Raw genomic sequence first — 13,718 nt, 5'->3', positions numbered from 1 at the left:
TAATCAAGGTTATACCTTGCCATAAAATCATTGTGCTGATTGACATGTTGAGTAATAAGTTATTTCAAGGTTTCACAGAATTCAATAGAAGCAGATATAAATTGAATAATGGACTACCACACATCAGTGCTATCTATCCCCTTCTTTTTTAAATTTGTACATCCATGATCTGCCTGCAACTTTCTAAGAAATTTAATTATGCCGATGATCTCAATCTCACAGCCCAAAAAACCAACTTCAATAATGCAGAGGGCATCCTTTCTCAAGATCTCCAGAAGCTGGATGACTACTCAAAAAATAGGGCCTGCAACCAAGCTTAACAAAAACAGAAGTAGCCTCATTCTACTTCAGCAATAGGTACACAAATTATCAGCCTTCAGTGAAGTTCCAGAACTGTATTTTACTATATAATAACTCTCTGAAATATCTGGAGGTAACACTGGACAGAGCACTACCCTTCCAACCATACCTGTAAAAAACAGCTGCAAAATTAAAAAGCCACAATTTCCTGAACTGACTGGCTAGAACAGGAGTGTCAAATTCAAGGCCCGTGTTTAGAGTGGGCCTGCAGGGCTGCCCTGCCCTGGAAACAGCAAAGGACTGACCCATGGTGCCTCTGCCAGCGAAAATGGAGCTCCTGAGCCCCATTTTCACTGGCAGAGGGTTGCAGGAGGCCGTCGCAGCCAGAAATGGAACTCAGGAGCCAGTTTTCGCTAGAAGAGCATCGAGACCCCACAGGCACCCCCAATACAAGTGCATCGAGCAGGCCATGTCCATCCTGGACATGCCAACCCTGCCCCCCCATCCCCCCCCAAACACAACCCTGATGCAGCCCTCAATGAAATTGAGTTTGACAGCCCTGGGCTAGACAATCCTGGGGTGCTGATGCTAACACCCTTCAAACAGCCTTGGCTTTGATTTGTTTCACAGCTGAATATTGTTCCAGTGTGTGGCTTAAAAGTGCCCACGCCCAATTGGTTGATGTCTGACTCCACCAGACAATGTGTATCATCTCTGGAACATTGCATCCCACTTGTGCATACTGGTTATCAGTATATTGTAATATCATACTGCCCGACATATGAAGACAAGTTCTAGTTTAGTTATGGTCAAGGATGCTAAACAAGGCCCTCCCAGTTCACCAGGACAATGCATAGCCCATAAAAAGATTGAAATCCCATAGGCCAGCATGGAAAGCAATGGTTCACTTAACATCTACCCAGTTTAAGCCCCATAATGCCTGGAGAAAAGAATGGTCAAAGGTGCCTTCTTGTGGCCTGACCATTGGTGATTTTGACCTTTTTCGCTTTATCTGGACAAGATTGAACAGAATTAGGTGTGATACTGGAAGAATTGCCTGGATCCTGTACTAGTGGAGATGGAAAGATCCCTTTTGTTGCGATAGTGGTGCTGATATGCAAACTACTAAACATATTGTGCAAGATTGCCCACCTTATGTGTTTTCTGGTTCCCTAGAAGACCTTGACGACGTAATGCCTGGAAGCTGAATTGGACATCCACTTATTAGGCCACTGTAGTTTTGTGTATAATTTACATGGACTGTGTGTATAGGTTTACTTCTTTTCTGTCATATTTGTATCATATGCTTAATAATAATAGGAAAAAGCAAACTGCATATGGCTGAAGACACTGTATGTTTATAGAATAAAGCTTTTAATGACTAAGTGCTTATGAGCAAAGCTTTTCATATTCCAGTTGATTTAAATTGTACCTGTAGATTTGCAACAAGTGTGGAAAGCAAAAAGTTGCAGTATTAAAGGTGCTCTTGTTTCTTTTATGTCTGCCAAAAGATTTTAACTAATGAATTTGATGAACCAATTACTTCTGCCTATTTTGGTAAGTCTCATGCTTCCCCCCCCCAATCGTTTAAGTTTTGTGTTATTGATCAATGGTTGTCATTACCTCTGTGAATGTATGTCTCACACAGTAATCTCAACAAACATCTAGCACCAATCAATTATATCTGTGACAGGTAACAACTTTTTGGACATGGATTTTAATACTAATAGCAGGCAAAAAAAGAACAAAAACTGGCCACCTACCTTATCCTCTCTTTAGAAATGTCACATTCAATAACCCATTGATTAGGAACCAGTTATAATCAATAGTTTATATAATCCTAATTGATAGTAGTTTTTGTAAATTGACTTGGTTTAAACTTACTCAGAGCAAGTAACTAAAAAAGTGTAGATGCAAAACTTTTTTCCCCCAAGGTAAGCTAAACTGGAGGAAAAAACACAATGCTCAACATCAAACATGTTTTAAAAATTACATTTTTTTCAGTTTGCTTCCACAAAATAATTGGGAAAGAATGCAGCATGACCTTTAAAAATGGAGCACTGTAGTAAAATTACTTTAGGTAAATCAAACTGCCATTTTTTGGCATACCACTAAAATGTATAAAAAGAGTTGTAAATAGAATAGCATTCTATATAATTTAAGAACGATCATATTAGAAAAAAATCCAGTTCTTTTCAGATTCAAGGATTATTTACAAAACTGGCCTACATAGCAAGAACATATCACATATCAGCGCTAGTTTTTGTCCATTAAAATCCAGGAATTTCATGGAGCTTATTACACATGGTAATTATGTAGTCCTTTATTACTTTAAAGCACGTATGAAGTTTGGAAATCATATTACAGTAAAAAGCCCACGGCAGCATTTACAAATGCAGCATATGCTGAATTGTGATACATTAACATTGATATAAAATTAGGAATGTGGAAACAACTAGTACAGTGCGCTAGAAAGGCAAAAGATTTCAGTATTTCTTTTACGTATTTTCTTTTATTCCTGCCTTCTCGCCTCTTCGTGGGAGAAACTGGAAAATCCGAAGACGTCCGTTTCCTTCACTTCTCGCTGAAGCCAACAAACATTCAATTCCCACTGTACTGTTTCCCCACCCCACAGTCATTCGTACCGCTCTCCTCCCTAACACGTCCCGCATGTCTATTCCTAGGAATGGTAATCCGCGTAGAAAGAGGGGACTCTCCAAAGGGGCCTTTGGGCAGTTACTCTTCTGGATCAAAGGCATGAGCTGCAGGCCTTGCTTTAAAAATTGACTTCTTGCACGGGAAAAACGCCTTCTATTATTTCACTTATCTGCGCCGGGGGGGGGGAGCTTTCCCGCCCCCCGGCTCAAGCTCCTTGGAAAGGGAAGACTCCCATGCCTTTATATATATATATAAGTTAGGCCCAGAAAATGAATCGTTCGTCTCTCGCGAAGGAGACAAGCCCAAATCGCAGCAACCAGAACCACCCTCGCTCCCCGCGACTGCCGCTGCTAAGAGGCGACACCTCCTCTGTTCACAGTATTTAGCGAAGAGCGGCGAAATACCGCCCAGTTACTCCAGATCTGTTAACGGGAACAGGCGCCACTCAGACAACCGCCCACTCCTTCGTAGAGTCCCGCTAGGCTCGGCTGCGTGCCCGGACGGATTCCTCTCGTCACGCGCACAGACGGCGCTCAAGGGAAGCCATTATTACTCGTTGGTGCCAGAAGAACCACGCCCCAGGCCGTCCCAAGGGGGAGCGGGAGGGGCACACGCGTTGCCGAAGAGTAACCCCCCTATACGCGCGCACGCGGTGACAGTATCAGTTGCACATCCCCACCGAGGGGACTGCCGCCCGCGCGCCGTGCCTTAAATACGATTCGCGCTCGAAGACCCCCTAAACCCTTTCACAGAAATGCAGCCGCTCCACAACTAATTTAAAGGGCGCGTACGAACATGCTGATCATGAGTGACAAAGCCGTTTGATTGACTCACTAACGGCCGAATGATAACCCGAGAATATAATAAGATCCCACCCTCTCTGCTAATGTTGTGCATCCAGCGATGAGGATGGAAACCTAAGAAATAGAATGCGATTGAATGTTTCCGGTTTCTGATTGACCTTTTGAAGTACGTACCACATGTCGGAAAAGAATGATGAAAATACTTAGGGATAAGTATTGTGGTAATAAAGAAACAAATATAATAGAAGTCTTCATTTCATCGCTACGCTTAGCACTAATCATGCCTTCCCTTCAAAATGGCTTTTAATTTCTCAGGAAGTCTGCGACTTCATTTGCTTGTTGGAATAGATCCCTTCCCTGTTTTTTAATTAAGAGAAAGTATTTGATTATTCAGTGTCCTGCTTCTTCGCAGGTCAAATACTTCAATTGGTAAAGTTTTACATTTTGCTAACCGGCGTGAAAACCTGCCAGTTTATAAACGGTAGTTTTAAAGATGTAAACAACAAAAAGTGGTTTTGGCTACTGAGTAGAACAAATGAACTTTTCCTTACAAAATCAAAAGACGCGTTTGATATCCATCTTTTCAGATCCAAAAAAAACTTTATGTGTAGGAGAATGCATGTCTTAATTTCTGTCTGCGATGTTACCTTGTCAAGGCATCAGAATACAACCTATTTTAAATTCACGTACTGTAGCTTGTTCTTGTAGTTTACAAAACCTTAAGACTACATGCCAATTTAAAAATTATTTAAGAAATACGAGTCTTTGAAATTTGCCCTCTTTAATTCCTCTTGGCCGGCCGCATGTGAGGGTCTCCACATATTGCAAACTGGAAGGTCTGAAATACAGCCTCAAATACATAATGGCTTTACCCCCTTGATCGAAGCAGCGGCAATACCAAGCTCGAGCGGAGCGCTAGAAGAGCGCTACGACTGACGTAAGTCAACAAAGGTCACGTGGCCACGCCTAAGTGCGGTGATTGGCTGCGTGGGCACAGGGAAACGGGGTGGGGAGGGGGGTCACGGTGGCGGCGTGGGGTTCGCTGTGTGACACAATTACAACAACTTTGTTCAGCTACTGGGGAAGTTTGTACAGGCAACAAATACACCCCACGCGGGCGGGCGCGGGTCCCTGTCACCTCGACTCCACTCACTTTTCGCCGCTGGGGCTGGGGCTCAGCAGCGATGTAAACACTGCTCCGTCACCGCCAGCAGCAGCAGCAGCAGCCGCCGCAGCAGCCTCCTCCTCCTTCTCCTCCCACTCCCCCCCCTCAGTCTTCAGCGCTGGGGCTCCCTTCCTGCTCCCTCCTCCTCCGATCAGCGGGGCTTCCCCCCGCCTTTCTCTCCCTCCCCCTCTCTGCCGGCTGTTGTTGTTGTAATAAAAGTTGTGGTGGTGCGTGTGTGTCGGGCACCCCGCCCCGCCCGGCACTGGGGGGGTGTTGGGGCGCGCGGGGAGGGGGGCTTGCGATCGTGAGTTAATTACGTTGCGTTTCCATGAAATCGTGTGGAGTGTCGCTCGCCGCCGCTGCTGCCGCCGCCGCCGCTGCCTCTACTGCTTTCGGTGATGAGGAAAAGAAAATGGCGGCGGGGAAAGCGAGCGGCCAGAGCGAGGAGGACTTCGCCAGCCTGACAGCGGAGGAAAGAGAAGTCCTCTCTGGCCTCGACAGGTACTCAGACGAGAAGCCTCCTTGCTCCGGCTCGTCCGGTGATCTCTCTTGCCCACCCGCCCGAGGTGTACGAGTGAGCGAGCGAGTGTGTGTGCGCGTGAGAGGGAGAAAAAGCGAGTGTGAGTGTGGCGGTGCTCTTGGGCCGGAGTGAGGGCTCTGCCCCTGCCAGCGAGTGTGAAGGAGCGCACGGAGCGATCTGTTTGGGGCGGGGTGGGCTGGGGGACTCGGCGAACGTGTCTGTTTTGCTCAATCTCTCTCTGTCGCTTGATTCCCCCTTGTGCAGCCGACTCTTCGGATTTTTAAGGCTTCATGAAGATGGCGCCAGAACGAAGGCCTTGCTGTTAAAGGTAAGGGGATTGGGGTGGGGGAGGAGGCAACTGACCAGGGAGCCACCCTCCCGGGTTTGTGTGCGTGTGTGTGTGTATTTGTGTAGGAGCCTGTGTGAGTGTGCTGGAGAGCTGCGGAATTAAACCGTCACCTCGCGACCGGGAGGTTTGGCATCGCGCTGACTACCCCCTTCTTCGCCTGGCTCTCGGGAGACAACCGCTCGGCTCTTCCCTTCTCCGGCCCGCTGGAATAGAAAGCTCCCGTTGCCCACTTTCAGGGTTTTATCTAAAAAGTAGGGTAGAAGGTGCCGCCCCGATTCTCTCCATTTAGGAGCTATCTTTCTAAATAATGAGAAGATCTGGCGATATTTAATAAGGATTGGTTGCTGAAGGGGAAAAAACTGGATCGAATTGAATCGCTTGAAAATGAATTGATATAAATAGGAAGAAGGGTATTGAAGAAACGTGGCGCCTCTTCCGTGGTGTGTCACTCTCAGGAGTGTTGTAGCAAACTGATTTGTTTACTCGTGCTGTATCCATCTTCCTTGCAACGTTGCATCTTCATTGAACGATTTGCTTTTTCTGAAGCTTTTTACTTCGTAGGACCGTTTATAGAGAACGGGTTGTAGGTTGCGGCTGTTTTTGTACAACTGACTAAAGAGGTATCTTCTTTCAGTAAAAAAAAAAAGTTCTTGGTCCTGTCATTTAGTTAAGTAATGGCTTCTCCTCTTGGCCCAAGATGGCCGGACAGGGAGGAGAAAGAACTTGGTGGGAGGAGGTAAACAGAAATAAATACTCTACTTGAATGTATATGCAAATATGTGTGAAATGTTTGACTTTTTAGGAGCTGCATAGGCTGATGTGTCAAAAGAGTTTTTCCCTGTTGAATTTACTAAAAGCAGAATATTGTGTTTACAGAGCTATTGGTAAACATTAACCTGTAGCATATCTACCTAAATTATATAGATTTTGAAACAACAAAATAATTTATGGGAGAAATATTATTAGACAACAAGAAATGGTTTATATTTCATTATTTGAGATTTTCAGTACTAGTATCTCACAGCTTTAGTTTAGCTGTAATGATTTCCTTATTTTAAAAATGTGATTGTTCATTGAATTTATTGGTCTACTTTGGGTATAATATAAACTTCTCTGCATTTCTTTTATATAACCAAGTAACTTAGCTTAAAGATTCATGATTTAGGGACTTTTTTTGATAGAATGGAAGTTCTTGTTTCTGGTGACATTGTTTTTAAAAAAACAAACATTACCAAACGTTGAAGCGTTTTCTAGATATTCACATGCATCAAATATTTGTGATGGGAACTATCTGAATTCAAAATCTTCAAGTATTTCATTTTCTGGCACAAGGTGAAACAGTATACTGAAAGAGTTGTTTTTGATGTTTGAAATGTTAGACTACAGTATTGACATGATTTTAAAGAAAAGGGTTCTAAGGAGTAGTATGCTATTAATTCCTCTGTAACTTAGTTTATGTATTAATCTACTAGGTATAATTATAGGAAAATCGTGGGTTGGTCTTTTGTTTCATTGGTGTAAGTTTAATGCTTAGTGTGTACTATAATATATGTTGTGATCTTCTACTTAGTATTTTAAAATGGGTTGTATATTAAACCTAGATTAAAATTTTAACTGTAGGAATATCAGAAGTCAGATTATTGGTCCAACTCACAGAATTGATAAAACTGAATGGCAGGGTTTCGGCCATAATTTTTCTCATTTTGTCTGGAAATTAAATGGGAATCTTCTGCATGTAAATTATTTGCTTTGCTATAGTACTTCAGCTCCTTCTTTACATATATTTCTACTTGGTAATATATACTGTTGAATTTAATAGGGATTATTCCAGGTAAGTGGATATAGCATAAATGGTATCAGAAATTACACATCAGAAGAAAACATTTTGAACAGCCTATGGTTTTGCAGAAAGAACGAAGTCAAACAATTCTCATACTGATGCCTTTGAAAGTATTAGGGTAGTAACGTTTGAAAGTATTAGGGTAGAATTCCTCGCTATATTTCCAAAATGTATTGTTTCCATCAAATTTGAGATTGAAGAAGACTATGCTAAATATTAAAGTTTATTTTCCAGAATACGTCATATCAGGCAAAGAAAATGATACCTTGGTATTTATTCATCGTTAATTGTTCCATGAAGCAATGACTATCAAAAATGATGAGTATGAAGCAGATTTTTCCCATAAGGAATAATGTAGTGAGTCACAAGGCAGCCAACACAGACAAGTTCTAGTTTGTGTGTTGAATACCAAACAATGAGTACCTGGACAACTTTTTGTGTCAAAACGTGTTGAGTATAAAATTTGATGAGTTTCAAAGCAGTTGAGTACCAGGATACTACTGTAGTTGAATTATATAGGAGGTAAATTATAGATTAGTTATAGACAGATGTGTATATGTGAGTCCAGTATATAAACATTTTGGGTAAGGTAGACCAAATCAAAGAAACAGTCATGGTCATAAATACCTAATGGTTATATAGTCAGACAGTTCAACAACAGAGCCCTCAATTCAGGCTCCTTGCCCTGGTATGCTCCAGGAGTTATAGTCTACAATTCAGTTCATATTGTAAGATGTATGGTGTAAGGCATATCATTAATTCATTTGTAGGTACCAGTTTAGGAAAGTTTGCTTTAAGAAATAATGAGAACAGTAGGAAATTGGAGTGAGGAATTCTTCATTCTTAAATGTTAATAAGGATGTTTACAGTCAGCAAGAGAAACCAATCTAATAATTCTCCAAACTATTTTATCTTTTTAAAGGCAAAATTAAAGCTGCAAGTTAAATATTTCAAAATCTGTGTGGGTTTCAGCCTGAGTTCAATTTTGTTAATAGTTATATATTAATAAGTTGTATGGAAGATTTGTGGTCTTGTTAAAACAGCTTTCATATTGTAGGAAAAGTTGAAGAAAATGTTGCTTATGTGCAATTCAGGATTCTGAATTCAGAGATACTGGTATTTGTATATGGATGATAAATGAGATACCTCTGTAAGAATGGGGAAATGTCAAGTATTTTCCCCTTGAATACTGATTAAATCCATGATCGCCATGAAACCTGTCTCTTAAGCTTGGTATTTGTGTTCCTTTTGATAGATTGTTTCAGTTGTTTTATAAGAAAAAATGAGTTAAATATTCTCCAAAGTGATAGCCATGTTATGAATCAGCTCCCACCAGTAGTAACATAGTTTCACTTTAGAAAACATTAAACCCAGTTTTTCTGCTGATATCAATTTACCATTATTATTTGTAATTATTGTACTATATTGCTTTTAGATGCATTTCAGGAGATGCATAGCTTAGATATTGTGCTGTTACAGATATGATAACCTCATCTGACTTTTAACTTTTTGGCATAAGTACTGCTGTTTTCAGTGAAATTGGAACTAATGTATTTTTATTCTGATGAGGAGAGACTGATACACAATTTATGATGTCAGTTCCTGTTCTCTGAATATATGCTGCATTTAGGCTCTGTCGAAGCAAAAAGACATAGAACTTGCTAATGATTTCTGTAATTCTATCAAATAAAATGCTAGTGTGAATGTCCCTGTTCAGTCTGCTCTAAAATTTACATAAACACCATCTGAAGCATGGAACTGAAAAGAAAATTGAAATGGTGGCAAACACTGTTTCCTGATAGCCAGTTTAAAGCATTTTGGTGATTAAAACAAATATAGTAAAATCACTTCATGATTTTTGAATAAGACCAATAAACAGCAATTAGTACTTATTAATTACTTGATTAAAGGCTGGTAAATGGTAGAACAGCTTGGAGTGTACAGTATTCTCAGTCAATGATTTTACTATTTATATATTTGCTGTATACATGTTTCTGAAAAGTTCATTATATTAGGACTGGTATGTGAAGATGTAAGAAAATAAAAGGTTCTATATTACTGACATCTTCGTTTTCTCTTTTCTATGGAACTCAATGTTAATACATTTACATAGCAGGTATGGCATTGACTGAATTTAATGCTCATGAAGTTGATAAAAATTCATTTGCATGATAAATCCACAGCTGATAGGTATCTATGGTATAAGATTTTATTTTATTTTTAAAACACTGTAGCTTATGTAATAGTATACTGAGTTGCGTTCATTGGTTTATTTTTCTACTGCTTCAACGTGTTGTTCTGTAATCTTGAAAACATACATGCCATTTGGATTTTAAAGGATATGCAGCTTGTGTTCTAGTATAGACATTTTTATGTTGAAATATCAGATTAATTCCAGGGGAACTTTTGTGCAATTGAACCAAAATTGGAGTAATGCACCTTATCAAAATGCTACTTCAATTTTAATTTATTTAAAATTAAATAATTTTATTTGTGGTGAGTTGGGATTTTATATAGGGATTCAGAATATTTTTTTAATTTATCTGTTCTAACCTCTAGCTATAGTTAAAGCCTTACAAATATATGAAAATTTGCATATACCTTGTTTTCCTACCCCGCAGCACAGAAGCCATCTCTGATATTTTTGATGATTTTATATGTGTGCTGCTATATTTATTTGTTAGTTTTATATAGTCTTTTATTGAAAAGCTCAAAGCAGTGTAGGTAGTATTTCCCCTCCTATTTTTATCACAGCAATAATTGTATGACATAAATTGAACTTGATATCATTATATCTCAATCTGGATTTATTGTATAGTTTTCACTAGCCAACTTTCCTTAGCCAATAGAAAATGCTGGGGATAGAAATCCGCATATCTGGAGTTGTGAAGCAATATACTACTATGGATAGATGTTTACTGAGTTTTGTTAGAGGTATATTGCATAGATTCATATATTTGGATTATATAAAAAAATGCAATGTTGTGAAGTTTAACTTGTGAAATTGTCAGCTTCTTGAGCTTGAGTTCTTGGAAGATATTAACATTGTAATGGCATTATCTGGTATATGGACCTAAGATATTAATGTAGTTAGTTAGCAACTTGAAATTGCCTTTTTTGTATACAGTTTGAATATACAGTATATTTAATACTAGTTACCTAGTCAAATATTACAAACATAATTTGTAATCTGGTGGCTCAACAGACTAAGCAGTCTGTTATTAACACAGCTGCTTGCAATTACTGCAAGTTCAAGTCCCACCAGGCCCAAGGTTGACTCAGCCTTCCATCCTTTATAAGGTAGGTAAAATGAGGACCCAGATTGTTGGGGGCAATAAAAGTTGACTTTGTATATAATATACAAATGGATGAAGACTATTGCTTAACACAATGTAAGCCGCCCTGAGTCTTCGGAGAAGGGCGGGATATAAATTAAAAAAAAATAATTAGTATTCTTACTGGCTATAAATTTTAAGTATCAGTTTCTTAATGTGTATTTGCAAGCAATCACAGATAATTGTTTATATTGCCTGCTTACTAACAATTTAGCAAAATTCTGATGGACAATTCTACAGTATTAAAAAAAGAAAGTGGAATTGCAGAGCATTTAATATCTTAGTATCACTAAGTAGATATAGCAGACGTTAAGTGAAATATTGAATCTTGATAGATTAAAAGGATAGGTAAGTATATTGTTCACTTAGAAGATGAGTTTAGTTTGCATAATTGTAATGATACAGGATTGTTCATAGATCTCTTTTAAAAAAATAAAAATCAAGGGAATCTTGAACTTTTTTTCTGATTATCCATTCATTGTGTTTCTATCCAGCATAAGAATATATTTCATGAATTGTGTGGGTTTCATTTTCCAAGATGGCTAATTTATGGATATGCAGTCATATATGAATTGATGCATGAAAAAAATAATTATTTTCCAACCAAAATAATTGTGATTGTAGGTTGAGGACTTTCTGTAGAGGCTGAATGGTAGTAAAAATGCAGTCTCTGCTCCACTATCAGTAAAAGAGAGATCATTGCAGAATCCAATCTGGGTCGGTCACCAGGACCAGAAGTTTTGTCTTTGAGCTTTCGGACTTGTGCTGGAGCCTATCTTCAGGGAATTTCTCTCTTATTTGGAAGAGAGATTATTAGGTACCTTTTTGTGTAGTTGTCATTTTTGGTTAATAAATGGAATATACACCATCTTTTTTTAGAAGAAGGATAAGGAAAAAAATGAAATTTGTGTTTGTGTGTGTGCGTGCGCTGTATATGTATGTGTGTGATTGTGTATAAATAAGGACGAATTCCTATTTTACCTCTGTGGATGGTTTGTGTCTTCCTCAATCTTGGATCCTCTGTCAGAGGCCTGATAGTTTGAGAGTTCTGTGCAATATCTTAGTTATTTGTACCATTGAACCTTTCTGAACTCTGAGATTTTTCTTAGGATGCCTCAGAGCCATTCTTCCAGTTTAGGAACCACAGCCCAGTGTGCTCTTGCCACCAGTTGTATCTTAGCTTTTACTTTCCATATCCTGTCTAATTCCTCCTTCAGACTAGTATTTCTCCAAATTCTCATATTCTATCACTTGGCTTCACTATATCATCACCTCTATCTTCTGGTTCTTGTCTCTTACTACAACCATTGGTTGATTGGCTAATACCTGCCTGTTAATTTGAATACATAAGTCCCACAGGATCTTATTCTTCATGACTTTCTGTGGAAAGTCTAGCCCAGGGGTCTGCATACTTGGCTCTTTTAAGACTTGTTGACTTCAACTCCCAGAGTTCCTCAGCCAGCTTTGCAGATCCCTGGCCTAGCCTATACACTGTGCAGATGTTCCTCTATACCAGGACTGTCAAACTCGTGTTGTCACCGCATCATCACATGACGTATCGGGACCCCCCCTCCCGCTTTGCTAAACTGGGCATGAGTTTGGCCAGTGTGTGATGCATCCGGGCCGCAAGTTTGACAGCCCTGCTCTATACAATATCAGTTAACTGTTGTGCCATTTAGGGTATTCTGTTTGCTGTGTGCATCTTATACCTTGCCACTATTTGTTAAATTGCCTCTGAGCCTCTGCATCTTAGGTCCTATCTATCTATCTATCTATCTATCTATCTATCTATCTATCTATCTATCTATCTATCTATCTCCTTCTTGTATGTATCTATCTATCTCCTTCTTGTATGGATTTGGTCCTTACTGCCTGTTCTTGTGTTGCTCTGATCAGTGCCTGAGTTCTGCCTTTTAGTCCATCCCTTTCAGTCCCTGGTAAGATTTCTCAGTGTCAGCCACCTCAGCTATCTTCTTCAAAGTATATTCCAGATTTATATAATCACTTGAAGCCAACTGAACTTTAGTCAGCTTACAGAATTTACATAATAAAAAGTGGTGCTTTTGAATCAGTCTCGACCAGGGGTGGGTTCCACTTACCTTTATTACTGGTTCGCAACGGGAGTGCGCATAAGAGTTGTTATAAAAACACCGCTTTGGGGCCACATCATGCCATGCTGCTTAGAAGATGGAGACCATTGGTTAGTGAGCACTAATATTCTGGGTAGGAAGATATCTAGACCACAGACCATATGGGACCATCTGGGTAGGAAGATATCTAGACCATAGAAGTGACTGTTTCGGGCCATTTTCAGCCTCTGGAGGGCCTCCGGGATGTGTGTGGGGAAGGCTGTTTTTGCCCTCCCCAGACTCCTAGAAAGGCTCTGGAGCCTGGGCAGAGAGAAAAACGCCCCCCCCCCAGGCCCTCTGGAGGCAGGAAACAGCCTGTTTCCCTACTTCTGGTGAGTCCAGAAGGGCCGAAAATGAGCTATGCACGTGCCAGAGCCGAGCTCACGTGCCCAACGATATGGATATGCATGCCATCTGTGACACGAATGCCATACCTTTGCCATCACGGCTCTAAACCCTGAACCATCCGCAACCATGGAAGCTCACTAGGTGACTTCAAACCAGTCATTCAGTTCATCCTTTTTCATAGGGTTTTTGTTTGGGGAGAGAAGTAGGAGGAGAAAACACAGCATTGTATTTGCTCTTTTGACCTTCTCTATCAAAGGCAGAATCTATATCA

At 40.1% G+C, this 13,718-nt stretch overlaps 1 protein-coding gene across 5 annotated transcripts in view; it reads left to right on the top strand.

The window, feature by feature from the left end:
• The first annotated feature begins 5,117 nt into the window (after nt 1-5,117).
• The window catches only part of KDM6A (lysine demethylase 6A), a 219,497-nt gene continuing 210,896 nt past the window's right edge, over nt 5,118-13,718 (top strand). For 4 of the 5 annotated variants that reach the window (XM_058186113.1, XM_058186111.1, XM_058186115.1 and 1 more), the window contains exons 1-2: nt 5,118-5,427; nt 5,711-5,774. In XM_058186113.1, coding sequence (XP_058042096.1) covers nt 5,255-5,427; nt 5,711-5,774 — 237 coding nt within the window. In that variant the 5' untranslated portion in view covers nt 5,118-5,254. The remainder of the gene's footprint in view (nt 5,428-5,710; nt 5,775-13,718) is intronic. The other variant, XM_058186116.1, reaches the window with a different exon arrangement.

This window comes from Ahaetulla prasina, chromosome 5 (genome assembly GCF_028640845.1).
Source record: "Ahaetulla prasina isolate Xishuangbanna chromosome 5, ASM2864084v1, whole genome shotgun sequence".
Taxonomy (NCBI): domain Eukaryota; kingdom Metazoa; phylum Chordata; class Lepidosauria; order Squamata; family Colubridae; genus Ahaetulla; species Ahaetulla prasina.
This window is presented reverse-complemented; position numbering and strand designations above follow the sequence as displayed.